General features: G+C 42.6%; 1 protein-coding gene across 7 annotated transcripts in view; it reads left to right on the top strand.

Annotated features, from left to right (window-relative positions):
- Positions 1 to 26,869, top strand: part of ptprua (protein tyrosine phosphatase receptor type Ua) — a 555,997-nt gene that overhangs the window by 299,864 nt on the left and 229,264 nt on the right. For all 7 annotated transcript variants that reach the window (XM_077200103.1, XM_077200106.1, XM_077200105.1 and 4 more), the window contains exon 6: positions 20,188 to 20,365. In XM_077200103.1, the coding sequence (XP_077056218.1) occupies positions 20,188 to 20,365 (178 nt within the window). The remainder of the gene's footprint in view (positions 1 to 20,187; positions 20,366 to 26,869) is intronic.

Raw genomic sequence — 26,869 nt, 5'->3', positions numbered from 1 at the left:
ACTGATATGGTCATGTGACCTTTCACACTAATCACATCACATTAATAGATTTTAATCAAGACAATCTATTTTGTCATTTAAAAGTTGAATTTCTTGACCAAAGTCAATAACAACATTTTTAGAGCTTCCAGAAATAAGAAAAAAGATGCGGTCACAATTGTGACCGTTGGGATTAAACGGGTTAAAGCATTAACACACAAACCACTGTTATAACATAAAGACAAGCAGGCTACTGCGTGCATGGTTTGGCATGATTGAATGCACGCAAAGTGCGCTCCCTTAAAAATTCCTAAAGCTGACATCAGTTCATCGCGATCTCACACATCTCTGTTATTATCAATGAAGCTGACTGCACAATGAATCTTTCATAATATATTCACTTTGTTTGTTATAATTAGAGGATTTTCCAGCATACAGAATTCAGCACTGAACAAAAAGTCCGTTTTGAGCAGTGAGGGGAGTCTATCTTAAATGCTTCTGATTGGCCATTGCGTTCAAGAAATCAGCACATATGTCTGTGATTGGCTACATCGCTCAACGCTGCAAACATGTTATAAAACGAAACTCTGGCCTGTAAATTCTTTGTATTTTGTTTTAGTTGTTCTTGTTGCTTTTCTGCAACAGATGAATAAAAATGTATTCGTTTTTATGTTTTATTCATAGATATTTCTAGTTTGCGGGAGTCCCACGAATCGTTTTATTTTCCCGGACCCCACACATACAGAGTGAGTGCACTGCGCCCGCGCTCGCACTCGGCCATCAAATCTAGTCCTGCGCCGCACTCTCGCCGCGTTGGGAGTGCACATCTCTAGATCAAAGGCCCGGCCTGGCCCGAGGATTGTGACGGGAAATATCCCCCCGACCTCGGGAAGAGAATCTAAACTCTTATGGCAGAGGCAGAGCAGGCAACTATCTAGGTGAACCGAACGCGAACAATGGTGTAATGATTCAGTTCGACTCCCAAGACAAGACGATGCTCACCCGACTGGCCAATAGGAACGTTCCAATAGGAAAAAAAGAACGTGGCCCCGCCCATGACACAATTTTCACAGCTAAAGCCAAATCCTGACACAAGAGCAAAAAATTGCATCGAGAGCAAAGAAAAGCGTTTTTGAGAGAAACACTTTTTTTTAGAGAGAAAAGGTTTTCACACTGATAGCAAATAATTTGAGATTTTTTTTCAAAGTATTTTGAGAGAGATTTTTTTTCTCAGAAATAATTTTACAAATTTCAAATTTATATTTTTTTAATGTTCTATGAGGAAATACTTTATCTCAAAACTTTTTTTAGTCTCAAATATAATTTTTTGCTGTTGGTATGAAAACTTTTTCTCTCAAATATACTTTTTTCTCTCATGAAATGCTTTTTTGCTATCAGTGTGATAACTTTCTCTCAAACTTTTTTTTTTTATGATCATTTATTTTCTCGCATGTAATAAAGACACATTTCTAGCTCCATGGTGTCCTCGGCGGCCTGAGAAATTTCGATGTTTAAAACATGCTAGCAACACTTAGCTAAGTGCTAATGCATGCTTTTAAATGCAAAAGGAAGTTGTTGTAACTTAAGCATACAATGTCCAATCTGCCCCAAACTTCACATGTTTGATATAAGTCCTGCTCTGACACATCTACATAACGATAATCGGTTATAGTCATAACACAGCCTACTGGCAACAGGAAGTGACATGTTTAACACTGTAATGCAGTAGTAGTCACATACTAAAATATTCCATTGTGCGTTAAACATGCTAAAATCATGCTAAACATGCTAGCAAACACTTAGCTAAGTGCTAAAGCATGCTATTAATCCAATGAAAGAGGAAGTTCCTGTAACTCAGGCATGAAATATTCAATCTGCCCCAAACTTCACAAGTTTGATAAGAGTCCTGGCCTGAACACATCTACATGACGATATTCAGTTATAGTAATAGCGCCACCTACTTGGAACAGGAAGTGACATGTTTGACACTGTGATGCAGTTCTAACAACATATTCCATATGCCATTGAGTTCTAAACATGCTAGAAACATGTTAAGACATGCTAGCAATACTTAGATAAGTGCTAAAGCATGCTAATGCAATGAAACAGGAAGTTGTTGTTACTCACGAAGGCAATGTCTTACCTGCCCCAAACTTCACATGTTTAATGAGACCTGCCCTGAACACATCTACATGACAATTTTCAGTCATAGTAATAGCGCCACCTACTGACAACACGAAGTGACATGGTTAACGCTGTATTGTAGTACTAGCCACATACTAAAATATGCCATTGTGTGCTAAACATGCTATAAACATATTAAACATGCTATAAACATACTAAACATGCTAGCAACACTTAGCTGAGTGATAAAGCATGCTATTATCAACATAATAAAGGAACATTTTGTAACTGACTTTGAGATACTCCTCCTATATTTACCTACACATTGCACATTGCCCACCATGCTGTGTCTTCCTAAACCACCGGGTGGCGGTGGAACGGGTGCGATGGCCCTTTCATCGCTGCTTGCAGCTTCAATTATGTTTGCTATTAGAGCAGGAGTCTCACCCTAGGCCATGTAGATTCTTGTTTTACAACAGTTTTACTCACTCATTGATGTTAAGAGGTTCAGTATAATTGCATTGAACTGGAAAGGTCACACAAGTTTGAACTTGGTTGTGTTAGAACAGTCAAGTATTAAAGGAAGCTACAGCAAATTGAAAATCCTGCCCATGTTCAGAAGCAGTGCATGACACTAATTGTTTGGTGTTAAAGGTACACGATTATTATTATTTTTTTAATTTACCTACTTTTTACACCTAAAGCAGTTATTTGTAGTTGTATCAATAAACAGTATAAATATCCCTTTCTATGAATAAAGTAGTGGTTCAATTCCCATATTCTTTTGAATGAAAACTTCTAGATATACTAGATTAACCATTATCAAACATACATTTAACATAGCATGACAATTTGGTCATTTTAAGCACATTATTTGTCTGCATTGCCCCCAACACCACACACACACACTCACTCAAACATGGTGATGTTGATTATGGCTGTATCCAGCAAACAAAATTATGCAACATTATCACAACTTTTTCGTAATCGGTTCAATTGCTAAACATCTATTTTAATTACACATTTGCTCTGCTAGCATGATTTCTATAGAAAAAAAGCAAGCTTTAAACAAGCAAGCACATGTCCATAATTAATTATAAATCATGTTATGTGTTCTATTGTGCACTATTAATACATTTATTCAGCTATTATATGATGATCAAATAAATACTGTTTGGTGTGGGATGCTCCAGAAGCCGAATACCTTATTCGTTTAGGCACGGATAATGGCTTCAAAATGAATAAAAAGATTCTAACAAATGATATAGGTAAAACATTCGGCAGACATTTCTTGTGGTTGCTGGATAACAGGTGAGCCAAGAGATAGCATGATATTATAGTTAAATAAACCTCTAAAATCATTACACTTTAATGAGTGTGTGTAGTAAATAAGCACAATATGAATGAAATGAGCACAGGGATTGCAAATCACATTGCAATTTCTCTGCGTGTCGCCGAGAAATCAGAGCCTGTCTGGAGTAATATAAATTACTACATCATACTCACTTTCTACATTTTGATATGTCTAGTTAAATGTTTTAAACATTGTACAATATGATACACAAATGTGTCACGGATGTGGTGCGGGTTGAAGAAGAGGCAGAGTCAAAAGGCTCCAATTCAAACATTTACTAATATATTCTTCCAGCAGGTACAGACGGGTTGACGGGCCGAAGGTTATCTCACACCTAAAACACTAACATTAACAAGAACCAACGAAGACTGACTGAAGCAAACTAAATACAAGCACAAATAAAATGACAGATGATGACTGTGACATAACTCCCCTCTACCGGTAGGCGTGACCTCACGCTGTGAAACATTGACGGGGTGGGGGGCTGGGCGCCCTGAAGGCTGATTAGGGCGTGGCAGGAAGCCTTCAGGGCGGAGCAAGCTGAGAAGGCGGCCAGGGAGAAGGAGGATGAGCAGGCGGCTAGGGCGGAGGAGGATGAGCAGGCGGCCAGGCATAGACAACCCTTCGGGCGGTGGAGGAGGTGGGGCTGAAGACTCCAGGGTGCCGACTGATGGGGGCGGAGCAGGTGGTGAAGGAGACCAGGGTAGAGCTGGATAGCCGACAAGCCCAGGCGACGCCGAAGATCCAGCGGGACATGGCGGGGCCGCCGGCTCATGCATTTGAGGTGCAGGCGGGGACACAGAAGGGTGCGTTGAAGGCAGAGGGAGTGAGAACCAAGGGAGTGAGGAGTCCGACTGAACCGGGGGCAGTCCAGAGGTGAGGGAAGGTGGACGAGTGACCAAGGTGGATCCGGGGGGACGAAGGAGCCTGGCGGAACTGGTGCACTGATGGGCCACGGTGGAGCTGAAAGGGGTAGGAGCCAAGGAGACGTGAATGGACTGTTGGGCTGAGACGGAGTTCTGGTCACGGAGGGTGGAGGTGGATACCGGGGATCCACCAACCCAACTGGAGCTGCAGGCTGGCAGACCCACGGCGACTCCACCTCGCGGAAGGAGATAAGATGAGAAGCTGAGGGGCTGACTGGCAGAGGCGGAAGATCAGAGAGGTGGCAAATGAGAGGAGGTGGGAGAGGGTGGCTGGGTGGGAATTCAGTCTCTAACTGGGCAGACGTTACAAGAACAGTCTCTGGCTGGGCAGATGAGACTTGGGCTGGGCAGGACCAGTGGTGAAGGCTCTGGCTGGACGGTCTCAGTGGGACGAGACTCTGGGTGGACAGCTGTGACACGAAGAATCCCTGGGGCTGGCTGTGTCCCGTATCGAGGCTCGACACTCTCCAGACACTGGATGGGGCTCGCCCTCCAGTCTAGTCTGGTGGTGTCTGGGAGGTTTATGGGCTGGTTGAATGTAGCGCTGATCCGGAACAATGTGCACAGGGCCTCGTCGTTTAGGTCGCTGGTGACCACGATGCGGCAAAAGTCCAGGGCGAAAGACAACAGGCTTTGGCTCTCCTGAGCCAGGACGATTAACTTGACCCCATCGTCCATCTTGGGGTGGTCGGTTCTTCTGTCATGGATGTGGTGCGGGTTGAAGAAGAGGCAGAGTCAAAAGGCTCCAATCCAAACATTTACTTATATATTCTTCTAAACAGGTGCTGACGGGTAGAAGGTTAACTCGCACATAAAACACTGTAACATTAACAAGAACCTACGAAGACTGACTGAACTGAAGCAAACTAAATACAAGCACAAATCAAACATAACATACTATTACAGTAATGTAAAATCTGCTTATCAATCTAGTCTCAGACCAGCCTTTGGAAAATCAGATCACTCCTCTGTGTTACTTCTTCCTACATATATACAGAGGAGTAAACAATTAAAACCTTCGTCATGTATTGTCCAGTGCTGGACGAAGGAGAGTGAAGTGAAACTACAAGGATGCTTTGATGCTACTGATTGTTCTGTGTTCCATTCAGAAAATTTGGATGAGTATTGTGATGCAGTGACTGGGTACATTGATTTCTGCATTGATTGTTGTGTTCCAAAAAAGGTAACAAAACGGTATGCTAGCCAGAACCCGTGGTACAATGGTGATGTGAATAAGAAAATACAACAGTGGGCCGCGGCTTTTAAATCTGGTAATGCTGCTGCTTATAAGCTGTCCAGATATTCTTTGGAGCGGTCAATTAAAGCTGCTAAACGAGCCTATGGAGCTAAGATAGAGGGACATTTTATGGAGGCGGACCCACGACGTATGTGGCAAGGGTTACATTCTATTACCTCTTGGAAACCTAAAGGAGGATCCATCACTAATGTTGACCCATCCTTGCCAAACGAACTAAATGAGTTTTATTGTCGTTTTGAGATTGGAAATGTTGAACCTGTTGTTTTTCCTGCTTGTAATGAGCAGAGTTTTACCATCATTCAGGAGGACATTCAGAGGATCTTGTCCAGGACGAAGGTTAGGAAGGCACCTGGACCGGACGGTATTCCTCCTCGTGTCCTTAAACTGTGCTCCGAGCAACTTAGTCCTGTTCTGACTGATCTTTTCAACATGTCACTGGTGAGGTGCACTGTTCCAGTTAGCTTTAAAAGATCATTTATAATTCCAGTGCCCAAGAAGACACCTGTGATGAGTCTGAATGACTATCGGCCAGTGGCCCTCAGAATCTGTCTTGATGAAAACCTTTGAGCGGCTGGTGTTGGACTTTATCAAAGATCAAATCCCTGTGTCTGTGGACCCACTACAATTTGCATATAGAAAAAGCAGAAGTGTTGAGTACGCCATTTCCTTTGCTTTGAACTCTGTCTACAACCATCTAGATATACATAAATCATATGCTAGAATGCTATTTATAGACTACAGTTCAGATTTTAATTCAATGGTCCCAACAAAGCTCTTTCACAAATTGAAATGTCTTGGACTCGATGATGCCATTTGTAAATGGAATTTTAATTTTCTCACTTGTCGACCACAAGGGGTCAAAATCAATGGTTGCATTTCAGATGAGCTGTATGTTAGTACTGGTTCACCGCAGGGGTGTATCTTGAGCCCCCTATTGTTCACATTGTATACTCATGACCTTGAAGCATCCAATGCTAACAATGTGATAATCAAATATGCCGATGATACAACTATCATTGGGCTGATCAGTTCAAACGATGAATCTCATTATCGCGAGGAAGTGGAGAATGTTGTTCAACGGAGTAAGGAAAACAACTTGCTTTTGAACACTTCTAAAACGTGTGAACTTGTTATTGATTTTTGTCATAATAGGAATCAGGTGCCTATTACTATCCATGATTCCGATGTGCAGATTACTGAGAAATGTAAATTTTTGGGTGTGACTCCTTCTCATGATTTGAACTGGAGCTCTAATACAACTAACATTGCTAAGAAAGCGAGACAGCGCCTCTTCTTTTTACGTAGGCTTCGAGAGTTCACTCAAAATTCTAAGATTCTTCTGAATTTTTACTATTGTGTAATTGAGAGTGTCCTAACTAGTTGTATTACTGTGTGGTTTGGTAATCTCACCTTGAAAGAGAAGAAGGCTTTGAACAAAGTGGTTTGTTCAGCCAGCAGGACTATTGGCTGCACTTTGCCGCTCCTGGAGGTTACATATAAAGCTAGACTTTTAAATCGAGCTTTAAAACTTGTTAATGATGCTTCAGGCCATCCTGCAGGGGCCTTCTTTGAGATGCTTCCCTCAGGAAGAAGGTATCGCTCTATTAAATGTTCCACTGATCGCCATTTAAACAGTTTCTTTCCCCAAGCTGTGATCACTTTAAACAAAGCACTTTAAATTAGGCACTTTAAATTTTACATTTATTTATGTATGGTTTTTATTGTATAGTGTTTTATTATTGAGTTTTATGTGGCACTTGCTTGTCTGTTTTATGTTATGTCCTTCTATGTGTTGACAATTTTACCTTGAGCTTCTTGCACATTCTTTTCCAATGTGGTTTTATACTTTAAATGGCCAATAAAGTGAATCTGAATCTGAATCTGAATCTAACAAGGTGATCACAGGTGACACGGATGATGAAGACGAGGAACATGTGTGTAATTGAGGGAGTGAGTTCAGGTGTGGAGACAAGGAGGATTCTGGGAAGTGTAGTGCAGACAAAGACAGACTGGTGCAGATAATGACTGTGACAGAATGAGTGTAAACTCTATAAAATGAGCACAAATCAAAAAATGTTGCTGTCCCTCAGAGATCAGAGCTAGACGAATAATATCAACTAAATATACTGAATCATGCAAATTTTCTACTACTTGACATGTCTATCTAAATATTGTAAAAGTTGTAGTTATGATACTTCATATATTTCTCTGACTCACTCTCTCCTGGAGCAGGCAAGCATCTTGATCATTTGTTCAGATTTGCATTTACATGTTTGGTGAAAGTTGTTATAGTGATTTTCAACCACTGAGAATTTTCTTTCAACTTCCACATTCTCTAATCAGCTATTTTATATAGAATCCTTGGTTGATTGGTTGTGAATGATCGTCCTGACATAACGCACAAAATTCCATAGGAAAGTAATAATTATAAATAAAGATTTATTGTTATTATTGTTTAAGTTTTAAATTATTGTTTAATGTTTATTTAACGAATATGTTTAATTATGTATCTTTAAAAAAGCTGGAATGTATTTTCTGTTGAGTATCATATTTGATTTATTAGGCTTTAATGATGATCTCACAAAGAGCAAAACAGCTGTTTTCACAGCTCAGAATGTTGCGCCTTCAATGAGAATATGAGTGCTCACTTCAGGCTTGCACTATCGTCCTGTTTGTGTAGCCGCGGTCATCCCTGGGTGCTTCAGCACCAGAGAGAGCAGTTTCTTGCATACACGGTTTGACTGCGTCTTTTTCAAGATGTCATTGAGTCCATCCATTGTTTCTGGATGGACTCAAGTGCCTCAAACGAACGGAGTCCCTTTGCCTATTCCCCGATCTAGTTCCTCTTCTGGTAGCCACCAGAAAAGGGCTATTTTGGCTAATAGCACTGGTGATCTGAGGATTACAGTGAGTGTTCCCCAACGAGACCACCTCCTCGGGCTCCTCACTCTTCTAGCGTATCGCAAACATGCTGAGACTGTGTTTGTGGGTGGGAGCATGACCACGTCGGCACGTTGTTCATCTTGCCTTTCTCACGAGGGCTTGAGCGCTCAGCATGCCGTGTGCCATCGAGGTTGATGGCCACGTTCACTGTCGCATGCCTGACAGCTTTTGGATGGGATTACTGGTTCTTCTCATGAGGGACCAAGCATTTAATTCGGGGCTCCAGGGGAGGATCAGATGTCGATCGCTGTATCGGTAAGAGGGCTGTTACACTCTGGAAATGAAGAGGAAGCTGAGTTCCCATTGTAATGGTGTGTGTGCTCATGCTGTATCAGATTCAGACTTTACAGTCACACTTTCCCGGGCTACTCTGGGGGTGCAGTGCGACGCGTAATCGCCTTGCCCCGCCCCCTGTGCCTGCCCGGATGTGTGTGAAAAACTTTGGCAGTATGGAAGCATATTGGCGCCAATATGGCAAGCCAAACATGCCAAAATCTGCAGAAAAAGTTTTTTCTGATTTTCTCTCTCACTACCCTTGGTGGTGGGGTGGCTTTGCTAATGGCAGACCGCCTCTTTCCTGAAGACCCCCGAAGATGTCCGATCAGAGTCGTGCTTTCTTTCCTGCAAGATGGGTTGGAGCGAAGGCTGTCTCCCTCCACTCTCAAAGTGTATGTTGCCGCTATTGCCGCACATCACGATGCAGTTGAAGGCAAGTGATTAGGAAAGCATGACCTGATCGTAAGGTTCCTGAGGGGAGCGAGGAGACTAAATCCGCCTTGCCCCCCTCTATAACCTCTTGGGACCTGTCTCTGGTGCTCAGCGCACTGCAGATACCTCACTTTGAAACATTACAGTCAGCTGAGTCAAAGATCCTGTAACTAAAAACAGTGCTCCTGACTACTCTAGCTTCCATCAAGAGGGTAGGGGACCTGCAAGAATTTTCGGTAGACGAAGCGTGCATAGAATTTGGGCCAGCCAATCACGTTGTCCTGAGACCCCGTCTCGGATATTTGTCCAAGGTCCTTACCACTCCCTTCAGGGACCAGGTAGTGAACCTGCAAGCACTGCCTTTGGAGGAGGCAGACCCAGCCCTGGCTTTTCTCTGTCCCGTCCACTCCTTGCGGTTTTACGTGGACAGAAAGCAAACCTTTAGGACCTCAGATCAGCTCTTCGTCTGTTATGGAGGCCAGCAGAAGGGGAAGGCTGTCTCCAAGCAGAGGATGGCCCACTGGATAGTGGATGTCATCGCCTTGGCTTATGAAGCCCAAGGCGTGCCTTGCCCATTGGGGTTGCAAGCACACTCAATTAGAAGTGTTGCTTCCTCCTGGGCGCTGGCTCAATGTGCCTCGCTGACAGATATATCTAGAGCTGCGGGCTGGGCAACACCTAACACGTTCGCTAGATTCTATAGCCTCTGTGTAGAGCTGGTATCTTCCTGTGTACTCGACCCCAGTTGCCAGTAGCGTGAAGGACCCATTCTTAGTGTCGGGTTGCAACGCTGCTCCCGCCCCCGTGGGCCGGATACGTGTGTCTATTGCTCCAGTAGTGTTCCCCAGAAATGGCTAACCCTGTGAGTTCCTCCGTCACCCCTGTGGCAGGCCTACACTTGCATGCATTTTAGAACCTGTGTTAGGCTGGGTGTCCATATGTAGCGGTCCCTGCGGCGACCACATTTGTGTATTCCTCCATGATCAGCTCCTCTGCGGACGAGCCCTTGTCTTTCCCTCAACAGAGCCCGCTCTGACGTCTCTGATGGTGTTCTCCCAAATAGCTAGGCTGGAACCACCTCAGAGACTGCCATATGTTGTAATACTTGGCTAGTCCATATGGGTATCCGTCACAGTGCCTCCCTCCGTGGTAGGATGTGGCTTCCGCAGCGTTCCCTTCCCCAAGGGCACGCTTTCCCAGCGTTATCCAATAAATCACATTGATTGGGTCTTGCGGAACAGCAGTGATTGACGCTGCTTAGAGCTTAGAGCTCCTCCTTCTGCCCAACACTGCGGTCATGCCAGGTGGCTCAAGCGGAGCGCTTGAAGGGCCAGCAGCCGTGGCGTTTTGGTAGATATCCCCATTTGTCTGAATCACTTCTGACTCACGTTGCAGTGATCTGACTAAGGGGAATGTCTCGGTTACGTTTGGTAATCGCCGAGGAGGGAACAGAGACGTGAGTCCCCTCGCCACAGCTGCTGAGCTTCCGCTGTATGGCCGAGTCACAGGTCCAGCTCCTCAGCGGAAAAACAAGGATGCGAACGCACTTTATGGTTATTATATGCTCGCGCTGTGATGCACAGCAGCTGGTGCAATTATCGCATGCATTGGCTCGTTTTATTTCACTCGAAGTAGATAGGCTCTCGCAAGCGATCCCCAATCATCAGAATCATTTCTGACTCACGTCTCAGTTCCCTCCTCGGGGAACGAGGGTTACCATACGTAACCGAGACGTTTTGCATAAAAACATTAAACTTGAACTTACACTTCATTTATTGCAAGTGTGCTTGTATAAAACATTTACTCTACTAACTAAAATGTAGAACTTATTTACTTGCTCACTCTCACATTGTTTCTTACGCATATTGCTTTCTTCTGTTCATACTGGACACACAAATCAAGAAATTCTAAAGAAATGTACAACTCTTTTTTTCTACAGAAAGACAGTTCATAGTGTCTATAACATTCAAGCTCTATAAAAAAGATTTAGTGCCAGGTTTGACATGACAGATGCATGTGTAACCAAACGCACCATTTTCGAAAATACATAAATGAGAATGGAATACAGAAAGCTGCCATGGAGCGGAAAATTGTGAATAACCAAAGAAATCAAGTTATTTGTGAATCTATTTTTAGTGGTTGGGATAGTTGTTTAACCTGGTCGATAACACAGAGTGATATGGCAAATATTAGCAGTGCACAGTATGCATGTTACAGGGTGATCAGTGACATCATCACTTTGCAGTAGAATATCTATATCAGTAAAAATGGTTCCATGCAGTATATTTAAATCTAGTGTATGATTAAAACGATGAGTGGATCTGGTGAGTTTTAGCTTGATCCCAAAAGAGTTTAGTATGTCTATAAATGCAACTCCTAGCGAATCATTTACATTATCTAGGTGAATTTTAAAATCTAAAAGAGTTTGCAGATTTTCTCTTGGCAAAGTCAACATAGGGCCCTGGAAGTCTATACATGGTAGCCAGAGCAAGAGATAGGCTAAAAGGGATTTTTTTTTCTTATCTGAAAGTGTAACATGGCCTCCAACTCCAACTCCTGTTCTCAAGTGCACTCAAAGGTAGACAAACATCCATTACATTCACCATTAGAACATATTTTCTGAGTGCAACATGACATCATGACTTTGCGTAAACATACACGCCACTTTCAAGTCAAGTGGCGTGTTATCTATACGCATTTTGAGCTATCAGCGTGTATGTCCACGCCGAAACGAACCGTCATCTTCCGCGTGTATGTCTACGCCGTTAGATGTCCGAGTGATTCCACGTGTATGTGTACGCAGTTAAATGTCCGAGCGAAACGAAGCAAAATGTATCTACATCTGGAGAGCGATATTTTTTTTCCTAGGATGGTAGGGGAAGACTCATAAATGGTATTAACCCTAGTGACGGGTAGGTTTAGGGACGGGGTTGGGGTAGGTCATATATTTATATATACAGTGATGTAACATTAAGTCAACGGCGTTGATAAACACGCTGAAAAGCGATTATGCGTGTTGATAGAACGCCAAAAATGGATATACGAATTGGCGTGTCATACATACGCCATTTCATGAGGTCAGTCTGCTGAGTGAGAAGAGTGTAAACAAGAGCACCCTGGATCACGCTAGTGATGTTAATGGGCTAAGGTAGCAGATGTTCTGGAAATCGGATACAACTAGCGATGTCAAAGCATTCTGTTTTTGATATACTATTAGGGATATGTTCACCTGATGAAGAAAGAGCAAATGATAGGTTATACAATTGATTTTAAGAAGAAATCAGAGGATTAAGAATCAACTTTACGGAGCTCCAAATCAAACCACGCAGCAGCAACAAACAGGAAGTGACAGCCCATCTTTCCTGTTTAGTAATTTAACCTGGGGTCTCTTGTCATGCGGTGGCGGTTCAGATGCTTTAATTGCAGCTTCTGTTTTGATTCTGTTTTGGACAAAAATGTTATTTTGTTAGATTTCCTAAACTATGTGAGGTTTAGGAAAAGTTCTCCCAAAAATGTAAGTCCTGCAATTATTTACTCACCCTCATGTTGCTCCAACCGTGACTTACTTTCTTCTTTGAAAAAATATAATTTAAGCAGATGGTGACTGCAGGCTGCCGTGCTCCAAACAAGATGAAAAAAAAAACACCATACATATATTAAAAAAATAGTCTATATTACTTATTCACAATATTCCTAGTCTTCCAAGCTAGTGTTGATCTTGTTAAATCAAACGATATATTAAAAATCAAATCTTTATTGATAAAGCTGAAATAAAATGTATATATTCAAGGAAAAACTTAAAATGAATAAACTTAAATTAGAAATGTTGCCTTGACACCTAACTGAAATAAAGTAAGTTGAAGTACTACAATTATTAAACAAAATCTGTAATAAAAAACTAAATGTCAATTACACAAAAAATAATAAATTAACAGTAAACACACTTTTTCTAACACTTAATATAAATTAAAACTGAAAGTATAAAATTAAAGCTAATTCAAAATATAATAGTATATCAATATTTCTAAAATAACTTCAAAGCCATCAAAGTAGATAAGCTTTGTGCTTGGAACAGATCGAATTTCAATAAGTTTCACATAAAATACACTGTAAAGCGCAAAGCGCAAGTAACTTTGTGGGCGGATCCCGGCGCTGTTGCTATTTTCCCGACGGGATAAATGCCTCTTGTGCCTGGCGCAAATCTAAAAGGGGTTGGTCTGAAGTAGCTTCATTATTCATAGGTGTGGTTTGGGCGTAACGGGAAACAAACCAATAAGAGCTTTATATCACATTCCCTTTAAGAGCATGATGAACAAGGTGCGCTTGTTCCATGGCGCAATACTATTATAACGGCGCATTTACCAGGCACGCTTCAGAATCGGTTCACAGCCGAGGAGATCGATGTTCTCGTCAGGGCCGTAAAAGAAAGAGAAGTGACATTGGGGATGGGACAAACCCACCCAAATTAGCTTCGGTTAAACATGCATATAATAATTTGGGTAAATGTGTAAACTTTATGCTTATTTTCCCCATCGTCATGGACACAACAATGATTTCCCTCGTGTTTTAATATTTTTCCTTATAATAATGTATCTTTTTCAAAAAGTTAAATGTATCTGTGTAGATGAGAGAATCATCTACAGTGTATGCGCGTTGTTCACACTCTGTATTATGGCCAAGCATGCGCGCTTAAAATAGCATCTGAATGTACGCGCAACGCGCCACTGACTTTAGACTAGGTTTTTTTCTGGTCAGTGGTGCAATTGTTTTATAGAACAGCAAAATAGCATGAGGGAAAGTTTGCGCCGGATCACGCCTCCTCTTTGTGCTGAACCGCCCCGGGGAGCTCAAGTGTATTTCTTAGTTAACCGTGCGTGCGTAGGCCATCGGCACGAGGCAGACCAACACTCAAGCTGCATTTCCTGCCTGGGGATCTACCACGCGGAGAATGCACTCTCTGCCGGCGGATGTGCGGCCTGCGAAAGCATGCCTATCTCCGTGCTGCGCAATCTGCTAGCTCTCTCTCGAGACGGCGATGCCGCTTCAGCCACGCTGTCTATTCCAAGGAAGAAGAAGCGTCGCAGCCAACGGCAACCGGAGAGTATGGAAGTTGGTGAATGCACGCCGGCCGCGTCCCCGCGTGCTTCACTTTCTCCTACTCGGACGACATCACCGGTCCTGTTTGTAGGAGACCAGCGCCCCCCCTCCCACGTGGAGGGCCTCGTCTCCTTCGGCGGATCTCTCGAGCGCGACGACAGCCTGTCCATCGCCGCTTCGGAGGATGAGTGGCCGGGCTCTCTCGACCCTGTCACCGCTTCTCAGTCTGTGGCTAGTGGTTCAGCGACCAGGACAAACTCCGACGCCGAAATGCTTCGGATCCTGACGAAGGCCGTCGCGGACCTCGAGCTAGAGTGGACCACGCCCGAGGAGCCGTCGCGTAGTCGGCTGGATGGATGGTTCCTGTCGGGGCGCCAACAGGCCCCTTGTCACAAACCAGCCACATTTTTCCCAGAGGTCCACGAGAAGCTCACCAAGGCCTGGCCCGCTCCGTACTCGGCACGTGTGGGATCTGCAGTTTCCGCGACGCACTCCTCCGTGGATGGCGCAGCGGAAAAGGGTTATGAGTCTTTGCCGCCCCTCGAAGAGGCCGTGGCTGCTCATCTTTGCCCGAGCACTGCAGCTAGCTGGCGAGCTAGAGCCTCTCATCCCAACAAACCCTGCCGAAACACCTCAGCCCTCACTGGACGCGCGTATTCCACCTCCGGTCAGGCTGCATCGGCCCTGCACACGATGGCCGTGTTGCAGGTCTACTAGGCCAAACTCCTCCAGTCCATAGACGAGGCTGGCCCGGACCCGGAGGCCTTTCGAGACCTGAGAAGTGCTACAGACCTAGCGCTGCGTGCTACTAAGGCTACAGCACAGGCCATCTGAAGGAACATGGCGAGCTTGGTCGTGCTCGAGCGCCATCTTTGGCTCAACCTCACCGAGATCAAAGAAGCCGACAGGACTAGATTTCTCGATGCCCCGGTTTCAAGCTCCGGTCTCTTCGGCCCGGCGGTGAAGGGATTCTCGGAGAGGTACACAGAGGCACAGAAAGCATCCCAGGCTATGCAACACTTCTTGCCGAAACGTTCGAGCTCCACGAACAGCAAGCCCAAGCCACCGCCTTCGCCTCATCCAGCCAAACCGGTGAAGCAGGCCTCTTTGCCCCCGGGCAAAAGCCTGTATAGTCAGTCAAACACTCAGTATGTGCACAAATCACATTATAAGGGTATCAGGTCCCCCTATGTTAGACGGCCCGTCCCATTCAGTGTGTCATGCCCTAGCTACACGGGTCATGGCCTGGCAAGCCATCCCCGGTGTGTCGAGTTGGGTTATAAACACTATAAAGCGAGGCTACTCCCTCCAATTCGCTCGCAGACCCCGAAATGCCAGGCGGTTATCGAGACGTCGGTGAGAAGCAGCGTGGGTCACGTGCTACGCACCGAAGTTCAGAATTTATTAGCAAAATGAGCAATAGAGTCAGTCCCTCCCGCGCTAAAGTATTCTGTGTTTTACAGCCGCTATTTTCTAATTCCAAAGAAAGACGGCGGACTCAGACCCATTCTAGATCTGAGACATTTGAACAAGGCTCTCACGAGACGGCCTTTCAAAATGTTAACACTCAAACAAATTCTCGCGCAAGTTCGCCCGGGTGATTGGTTTGTTACAATGGATCTGAAAGATGCATATTTAAATATTCAGATCGACCCTCGTCATAGGACATTCTTGAGATTTGCCCTCGAGGGGAGGGCATATCAATACACCGATCTGCCATTCGTTCTGTCCCTGGCACCCCGCACATTCACAAAATGTATGCATGAAGCGCTCTCCCCACTGAAAAGTCAGGGAGTGCGCGTGCTGAATTATCTCGACGACTGCCTGGTGCTGGCGCAGTCGAGAGACGAACTGATAGTTCACAGGGATTTGATTCTCAGCCATCAGCAAAACTGACCCCCAGCTAGACTGTTGTCTTTCTGGGCACGGTTTTAGACTCTGTGACAATGAAAGCGCGGCTCACTCAAGAGCGCGCGCTCTCTATACAGACAATGGTGGCTGCATTCAGGGCGCGGAAGTGCGCGCCTCTGAAGAAATTTCAGAAACTGCTTGGTCTAATGGCAGCTGCATTGTCAGTACTCCACTTGGGATTACTGCGCATGCGCCCGCTGCAGCACTGGCTGAAACGCCGTGTGCCAACCCATGCATGGCAGTCAAACAGCCTGCACATTATGGTGAATCACGGGTGTTTAAGAACACTGATTCCCTGGCGGGCTCAGGACTGGTACCACATGGGGGTGACCATGGGGGTAGTTTCCAGGAGGAAGGTGGTTTTTACAGACGCGTCCAACCTAGGTTGGGGAGCGCTGCATGAGGGCAAGCCTGCCGCCGGCCTCTGGTCGAGCACGGAGCAGAGCTTACATATCAATTGTCTGGAAATGAAAGCAGTTGGTTTGGCCCTGAAAGCTTTTCTGTCAAACCTCAGGGGTCACCACGTCCTAGTCCGTACGGACAACATGTCAGTGGTGGCCTACATAAATCGCCAGGGTGGCATTAGGTCAGGCAACCTGCATGCTATGGCGAGGGAACTCCTCCTGTGGGCACAAGCCAGTCTGAGCTCTCTGAGAGCAGCGCACATCCCGGGCGTCCAAAATCTGGGCGCGGATATGCTCTCACGGGGCAACACTCCCCTAAGCGAGTGGTCCCTGAACCCTCAGACGGTCAGTCTAATATGGGAGATGTTTGGCGAGGCCGAAGTCGACCTTTTCGCCTCGAGAGCAAACACGCACTGCAGGGTGTTCTTCTCGAAGAACAGGGACGCGCTGGCTCGTCCCTGGCCCAGCCCCCCCCCCTTTTTGCTTTTCCCCCCGTTTTGATGATCCCACAGGTCATCGAACGGGTCAGGGAGAGCGGATGCCCAGTCCTTCTGGTGGCTCCTCTCTGGAAATCCAGACCGTGGTTTCCGGAGCTGGTTCACTTGTCAGACACGATCCCCTGGCCTGTTCCAATGAGGAAGGATCTCCTCACACAGGCCAACGGAACGATATGGCATCCCCGACCAGATTTATGGGCCCTCCATGTGTGGCCCCTAAACGGGTACCCGGGGACCTTCCTGACAGAATCTAGAGCACTATCTCTGAAGCAAGGGCCCCGTCTACTCGGCGCCTGTATGCTTTGAAGTGGTCGGGTTTTTCCAGCTGGTGCTCGAAAAATCAAGTTGACCCAGAGTCATGTGAGGTATCTGTGGTACTCTCCTTCCTGCAGGAGCTACTGGACGCGGGCCGCACCACGTCCACTCTCAAAGTTTATGTGGCAGCCATCGCAGCGCATCATGCTTTGGTGGCTGGCCACTCACTGGGAAGTAATGACCTGGTAGTAAGGTTTCTGAAAGGCGCTAGGAGGATTAACCCCTCCAAGCCCCCTTCGGTGCCGCCTTGGGACCTCTCCACGGTCCTTAGGGCCCTGAAGGGACAGCCTTTCGAGCCGCTCCAGTCGGTTGATCTAAAACCACTCTCGCTAAAGACTGCTCTCCTGTTGGCATTGGCATCTATCAAGCGAGTGGGAGATCTGCAGGCTCTCTCTGTGAGTCCTGCATGTTTGGAGTTTGGGAAGGATGACTCCAGAGTCATTCTCAAACCCAGGCATGGGTACGTACCCAAGGTGCTCTCAACGCCGTTTAGAGCACAAGTTATTACGCTATCAGCCCTTCCCCCTTCGGCTGAGGATGGGGAGGTTAATCTTATCTGCCCTGTCAGGGCACTGATAATCTATCTGGAGTGTTCTGCATATTTTAGACAGTCAGAACAGCTGTTTGTCTGCTTTGGTGGCCATTCTAAGGGTGATCCAGTCACGAAGCAAAGACTGTCTAAATGGATAGTGGATGGCATTTCTATGACCTATACATCAGTGGGTCAGGTTTGCCCTATAGGTGTCAAGGCCCACTCGACTAGAGGCATGGCCTCGTCATGGGCTTGGTCATCGGGTTTTCCCATTCAAGATATTTGTGAGGTGGCCGGCTGGTCCTCGCCTTCCACATTTATGAAGTTCTATAATATGGAGGTGCCTTCCCTGCAGGCGAAGGTACTTTCGGTATGATTAAGACCCGACGGTGTCTGGTCTTGTCTACAAAGATTACTGTGCATAATCATATACATATATATATAAAACCCGCTTAGGCCGGTTATAAAATTGTGCTAATAATCCCGACAGTGTCTGGTTTTGTTAGTATATTCTGTCAGTTGTACTGACTCATATATATTTTTCAGGCCCGACAGTGTCTGGTCTGTTATGTATATAAATATATTTGTTGGGTTCTGGCTTGTTCTGTTAGCTCAGGGGTCCTGAGTTGCAGGGCAACCAGTTACTTAGGGTGCGGCGTTTTGCATGGCGTCCCCACTGCGTATAGCTACGCAATACGAAGTGACCGTTCGAAAGGGAACTACTCGGTTACTATCGTAACCTCAGTTCCCTGAGAGAGGGAACGAGTATTGAGTAGCCGGCCGCACTATAGTAACTGGCGAAGTTGTCGCTTCAGTCATATAAACCTGCTATAATGGCTAATTCGGGGGTCTATATAGGCTAGGCCTCGGTGGGCTCTGACATTGGGCTAGCTCATTGGTCGCACATCAGAGTCGCCCGCGCCATTGGATGTGCAGTTGCTGCAGCACAGCCTATGAGCGTGCCAGGCGCTCAGTGTGCTAGCTGTGCAGCTGCAAATGCGTTTTACATATAGGCTTCAGTAAATCGAGGACATGGAGTTTCCCCCACTGAGTATTGCTACGCAATACTCGTTCCCTTTCTCAGGGAACTGAGGTTACGATAGTAACCGAGTAGTTTTGTTTTGCTCTTTATGCACCAGGAAAGAAAAAAAAAACTAAATCATGGATAGACAACTCATTAAAACCATGAATATACTTTAAGAAATACTAATAATGATGATTGCCGTACCAAATTCTGTACATCACTCCTTTAAAAAGCATTAAAATATATACACTGTAAAAAATACAATAAGCTCCTATTAAGCTAGTTAACGTTAGTTTCTGTATTAACAATGAGCAATACATGTTAAAATATTTAAAAATCTTATCATTTAATATTTAATAAACTGTTCGTTGTTAATTGTTAATACAGAAACTAACGTTAACTAATAGGAGCTTATTGTTAGTTTCTGTATTAACAATGAGCAGTACGTCTCTTCTCTAAGTCGTCCTCAGACGAGCCTGAACAAATACGTGACAATATTTAAAAATCTGATCATTTAATATTTAATAAACTTCGTTGTTAATTTCCATTTTTTAAGGTCCATTAAATAATTCAGATTCAATTTTTGATTTGAATAATGTATTAAATAATTAAAATGAACTAATTTTAATAAATGCTTTACTTTTATTACATAACATTTATTACATATGAATTTGTTCTGCTATTCATGTGTTGGAACTTTTAATTACAATATTTCCTACTTGATTTGATAATTTTCCATGCATTTGCAGGATTGAGATCCGCTTCTCATACTACAATATGAGAGATTTGTGGAGTTATTAATCATGAATATTAAAGGGGGGAATCTTTCAGTTATGTTGACATGCATGGATCTGGTGGAAATGTTTGTGTTCATTGTTTTGTGTCATACTGTAATTAAACTTATGTTGCTTTAGTCCAGAAAAGAGTGGTCCAAACAATTGCAGACAGCTGCTGTAAATTTGGTAATGACTTGTATCTCACTGATCATAATGTTTTGCATATCCATTTTATTATAATATAAATTTTTGTATGTGTAAATATATTGATTAAGATTGACAAGACAGTGAGATCACATGGATGATAAATTCTGCATCACGTACCTCTCTCTCTTTCAGAGACGTAACGGTGTTTTGATGTCACCATACTCCGTAACATCATCAGTAGGAGAGCGTCGATTGGTTGCATGGTTTCAGGTCGGCGGAGCCCAACGTGGAGAGCAGGACCTCTACCGATGCCTCACTCAGTCAATATATGGAGCTGCAGTGTCAAACTTTGCAGAATTAATCGTCAGAGGTATGAAAAAACAAATCCTTCAATGTCCTAGTGTGTCTATAAATAACTTAAAATGTGTTACATATGACTTTACCATGGAGCTGCTGATTGCTTACTTCTGATTAATGGATGTTCTAAGGTGTGCAATTATAAAGTATTTTTGAGACTATGGATCTGAGTATTTGAGACCATATAGTTTGATTTAATCTCTTTTCTTTGTATGACACATTGACATTACAGTAATGGCTCTTTCTTCATTATCCTGAACACTGTATAAGCATTCATTTCATGTGTCATTGAACGGAAGAAAGGCTCTCAGGAGCCTTCACATAAAAATCCATCTACAGGCTTCCATAGACAACCTAAGAAGTCAGGGAATATCTAGTTTTTTTTTAATTATTTTTTTATTACAAGCTGTTCAGACATTGACAATACAAATAATGACATATATAAAATGATATAAATGATGACAGAATTAAAATGTTTAGGAGTACTAACCCTTTAAATTGTGTGTTTTTAAATTAAATAGTTCATCATTGTCAGATGCCCCAGTAGAAGGCTCTCTACTAGAATATTAAACAATAAATTCCAGACTTTATACTTCACAAAAGAAAAGCTTTTGGCCAATGCCAATAATTACAAGATTCCAGATACCGTCCGTTTTATCATGCTAGCAGTCAGCCATTATTCTTTGCTATCGCCAGGTTATCTTCTTAAAGTACAGAACGTTCTGGAGTCTTCTGATCCCTCTGAACTTTCAATCAAACACAACACCTAAGTGTGTCTCTCTGATTTACTTTAACATTACATCCCCACCTAGAGATCTCTTCAGCAAAAGCCAAAGTAAGTTGTAACCTCTTTGACTAGAGCACTCGAGAGTACCGGCGGACTGATTATGGTCATAACCACCAATCAGAGACATATCTTTCCCCAAAATAACAGAATTTCTGGTGCAATCAGTCATGCAAATTACCCCATGCTTCCTCTTTGTTGCCCTAGTAATGATTCCACTCCCTACAAGTGCTTCTCGTGATGGTGGCATGATTGAAAGAGTGAATGACTCATGTTTCTACTGGAACTGAGGTAATGTCAATGAAAATCCACTAAACAAAAGGAGTAATCGCTGTTGTTGAGTTCTGTTTGGGTGGGGTGAATTTTGTACTTCAAATTGGCTATGTTTTATTATTTAACTTCCATTATTAGCTGCTGAAGTGTGCTGTATTTACGTCACTGTTTAATATTTTATCACACACTAAAAGAGCAACAGGCCAAATCAACTTACAGATTTGCTGCACTGCTCCAATCAGGCAATTTCCTATCTATCAAAATACTTACTCGCATGACGCTTTACTTTCAATATGAACACTCAAATGATGATTTGCTTAACACACTTTGAACTGCAGTGTGTGTAGGGTATATAGGATCAGCTTTATATTGAACACAAAATTTGGCATCATTTTTACACATTTTCCAGATTTGCATTTGTATTGTGCAATATATACAATAACAGATTCATCAAGTCTTGGAACATCTTGTACACCTCGACTGGAAGAAAAAGGGTCTATTAAGGGTCTATTAACCCCACTTTCCAATGGAGTTAAATATGCCCAGTGGCTTTGCAATTGTGTGACTGTTATCAGCTAGCAAGAGTGAGGTGCAGATACTTTTTACTCATTCTCATTGTGGAATGAATTTGAAACTGGCCAGAAACCCGTCTGGTAATGGAACTCTGTTTTCAGGCATGTTTATCTGCATCTGTGCTCCCATTAACATGTTGATTCATATTTGCTTTATGTGAAAGTCAAGGTTTCACAGTCATACTGTTACTGATAGTACCTCATACAGAGACGATGATTCATTTAAATTGAGAGATTAGAAAAACTAAGCAATCAGGACACAAGTTTAATTCATTTGAATGTGACAGTGACACTCTCAGATATCAGTAAAAAAAAGAAAAGCTGTCACCAATTGAATTAGAAATGCTTTTAATGCATAAAAGCTGCTTCTGTCTGACCTTCCACTGAGTTTTTCTATTTGCTTCTCATTTCCTTTGATCTGAGATGATTTCATTAACACTTTCTATGAAGCCCATGCTCATAATGAAATACATTTTGTATATATATATATATATATATATATATGTATATATACTGTGTGTTTATATATTATAATACGTATTTGTAGGTTAAGTATTAATCAATCAAGCCATATACATAATTATAATAGTTTATACTATTTAAATAATTACTCATTTGAGGCATTTTTTTTATATAATGAAGCAAAGGTGTAGAGTTACATCCAAGCTATTTTATGGCATGAATAACTTATTTTTTAAGGGATACAATTATTGACTGCAGGGGGTCTTTAAAGCCAACAATGATGCATTTACGCAGGCTAGGTATTTTATTATCTCACTATTTAAGACAACTCAACAAGGGTAATAACAGCAATATAAAACAATTCACTTATTTGACATTGAAATAAATCTGTATTACTAATATTGTGTTGAACCTATAATATCACAACACGTCACAGTTTAAAAAAAATTAAACAGGTTATTAAAAATTTTGTTCGGTAAACTATACTTTTATATTTTTTATGTTCGCCTTTACACTTGATTTATTATTATTAATATTATTATTACAAACTCATCATTTTAATAGGATTCTGAATGCAAATAATCCACTTTAAGATTTAGATTTTTATCAGATTTCTTTCATATCTTGCTACAAAGGAGTTCAACATGCAATGAATATATAATAATAATAATAATAATAATAATAATAAGTTTAATTTATATAGCGCCTTTCCCAAGCTCAACGACGCTTCACAGTAACAGTAAAGAACAAACAATCAGTTCACACATAAATGGACAATAGACATTTGAAAATGAGCGATTGCAGTTGCATATCGCATTACATTTGTAATACAGACAGAAACAAAAACAGAAAAAAAAACGACACTATTTACAGTCAGGATGGAAGGTGGGCAGTTGAAGTAAAGATGCAAAAGACTAGTGGTACCTAAGGTTAACATTATGACTGTAATACAGAGTTATGAAAAATGTTTAAAATCCCTGTAAAGTCAAAATTAAGTATGTGTTCTGAGTTTGTCACACCACAGAAAAATGTGTTATTAGCCACCCAACCAAATTTGAATGATAAAAAAGCCGACAAGTACATAAAATAAGCTATCAAAATCTTGAATAAATGAGCAGTAGTCTCTGCTCTCAAACACTGGGGGCGTGTCCGCTAGCTGTGCTGAAACCACACCCACTCGCGTGGAAGTTTACGCTCAACAGCTGTCGGCGCGACGGGAGGATGAAGGCCGAGGCGGGAGATAGTCGATTCGGCCCCACTCGCCAGTAACAGCGGATTATCAGTGAATCCCAGTTGTCTCCGACGAAAGTTTAAACAACTATCCCGTGTAAAATGACCACTACAGAGGCGGGTGTTTGCGATCTTCCTCAGCTCTCCATCAAAGTTGCTCTTCACAAAATGAATCCACCTCTTCTTGATGTGATCGTTTTTCGGTAATGTAAATAAGGACACCGATCTGTTTTGTACGTGACCGCATCCAGGTAGTACGCATTTCCGTGACGAACGCACAGCTAGCTAGCAAACTGTAGGCTTTAGTAACTAATAATACTGACAGTAACTTGCGATTGAGCGGCAAACGGATGTGAATGTGCTTTATTTATATTGTTAGGGGAGCGGCCAGCCTCAGTGGCTCCTGTACGTCATCAAATAGGGGTGTGTCCAGGAGCTCAGGGGCTCCAGTGTGTCATCGATCCCTGTTTTAGACCCGCCCAAAAAATCCGGAAAATAGCAATGGTGAAAAACTGTTTAACGGTCTAACTCCACAATTCAGTTCTTCACAGTTCACAGTCTTTGTAATATTTTTTAGCAATACATTTCTAACATTTCTAATGTGTTTAGATTTTTTTTTTTAAATTGCCTTTACAGGGACTTTAAGAAAAGCGTGACTGATAATACTGTTTTAACAAATGGGTTTTGAGTTTAGACTTAAATTCATGCAGCTTGGTTGTTGTCCTAAGACACAGGGGAAGAGAGTTCCATAGCTTAAGGGCTATAATGGAAAAAGACCTACCACCCATAGATGAAGGACAAAATGTCGGCTCAGAGGAGTTCACAGCCAGAAGATCGGAGAGTTCGAGGGGGAATATAAGGAGAAAGTAAGTCAGAGAGATAGGAAGGAGCAAGACCATTGAGTGACTTAAAGGTAAGCAGAAGAATTGTGTAAGTAATACGGGATAACATGGGTAGCCAGTGGAGTTTGAACAAAATTGGAGTGATATGAGAAGATTGTTTAGTAATCTTGCGGCAGAGTTTGAATATATTGGAAACGTGAGATAGTGTGCTGGTAGTCCAGAAAAAAAGAACATTACAGTAGTCGAGGCGAGATGTGATGAACGCATGTGCCAGCGATTCAGTGTCTTTTGGGCTGACATGGGACCGGAATTTGGCAATACGGCGGAATTGAAAAAATTAAGCTTTACAGAGTTGACTTATATAAGCGTCGAAGGTCAGTGAAGGGTCAAGAGTGATACCCAAGTTTTTACATTTTACATTTCTGTTTAGTTGCTATGTAAACACTGAATAGTTTGACAATGTTGTTTGTATTTTAAATATCCTGTGTAAATTGATCAATATTGTGTGTAGTGACTCATATATTTATATATGTTTTTTGTATAGGTTATTAAGCTAACCATCTGAAATAATCATTGAAAACAAGTACAAGAAGAAGATCAAGTCATTGCTGAGAGATTTTCAATAAATTGCGTCGATGATGAAGAATCAGATGCTTTGAGTTATTCCATGCACCCTCTAAATTGATTGAAGCCTTTTTCAAGTTTGGGCAGACATTGAGGCAAAGAAACCCTGATAACTTGACAAGTATTAGTTATATTTTTTTTGTTAGAGATGGTGGACCAGTAATTAAGATTTTTGTTTTAGTCAGATTCAAACTGAAAAAATTTCAATTGAGCCAGGTCTTTAATTCATTAATATATGATGCTAGTGATGTAGTTTGGTGAGTAGAATCCGGTCGGCAAGCAGTATATATCTGGATATCGTCGGCATAACAGTGGTATTGAAAACCATGGCGGCGAATAATTTGTCCGAGAGGCAAAATGTATATAATAAATAGTAATGGGCCGAGAACTGATCCCTGTGGAACACCTTGTTTGAGAATGACAGCGGGAAATTTATAATTGTGCATGGTGATATAGTATTTTCTGTCTGTCAGATAGGAGGAAAACCAGGATGACGCGGCTCCTGAGATGCCAATCTCTGAGAGGCGCATGAGTAAAAATTTATGACAGACAATATCAAAAGCTGAGCTGAGGTCGAGTAATAAAAGTATGGAAAGGTTTCCCGTGTCACCAAAGAATAAGAGGTCATTGATAACCCTTGCTAATGCAGTTTCAGTACTCTGGTTTTGGCGAAAACCAAACTGATATAAATCAAAACTATTGTTGAGAGATAGATATGACTGCAATTGAGTAGCAACAACCTTTTCCATGATTTGAGACATACGGTAGATTGGAGATTGGGCGATAATTAGCATAGTCAGTTAGGTCCAGATTTGTTTTTTTTTAAGGATAGGAGTAACCGCAGCAGTCTTTAGTGAGACTGGAACTGAGGCAGAGAGAAGAGACATATTTACAAGATGTGATATAGGAGCAGAAATGACAGAGGTACAGTGTTTCAAAAGGATTGTTGGTGCGGGATTCAACCGGCATGAAGAATAATTGGATTTCTGTTAGGTATGTGCACGAATATTCGATCTGCAATAATTATTCGAAAAATAAAAACAATTTCGAATTTTGCAAAAGGTTGCTTTGATGGCCGTAAATGAAATGAATCCCTCATAAATTATGGTCACGCAAACTAAAACTCACAGTTATAACTAAATGCATTGGCATCTGTGCATTTGATGATGTGCATTTGATGACTGGTGTTTGAAGAATGGCGTCGTCTAAATCTAGACGCAGTGGAGTCTGGAATTACTTTGATCAAAATGACCAACATGTCTTGTGCAAAATTTGTCAAATGAAATTGAGTTATCATAACAGCACCAGTACAATGAGGAGACATATGAAATCCAAACACCGAAACGTCATTATTGACCAGTCAAGCGAAGAAAGACAGCTACCCATCACTGCTTTCACGACTGCAGGTAATGTTAGGCCCAGATGTACCCCTGAGCGAGCCGAGAAGACCACTCATCTCATAGCAAAAATGATCGCAAGAGATATGCTTCCTTTAAGTTTCGTTGAAGGAGACGGGTTTAAGGAAGTCTTACAGTTTCTTGAACCAGATTACAACACTCCCTCACGGAATACCATAACCGTGAGAATCGAACTTCAATATGAATGCATGTTTTTCAAACTCAAATCTACTTTCGGGACCGTAGAGTTTGTGGCCATTACAACTGACAGTTGGACAGCATTAACTACAGAGTCATATGTCACTATAACATGTCATTTTATTGCTGATAGTA

The sequence above is a fragment of the Siphateles boraxobius genome, unplaced genomic scaffold (assembly GCF_051911475.1).
Source record: "Siphateles boraxobius isolate OS27281-9 unplaced genomic scaffold, OSU_SipBor_1 43, whole genome shotgun sequence".
NCBI classification, from domain to species: domain Eukaryota; kingdom Metazoa; phylum Chordata; class Actinopteri; order Cypriniformes; family Leuciscidae; genus Siphateles; species Siphateles boraxobius.
The sequence above is the reverse complement of the archived record's forward strand: the minus strand, read 5'-3'. Positions and strand labels throughout refer to the sequence as shown.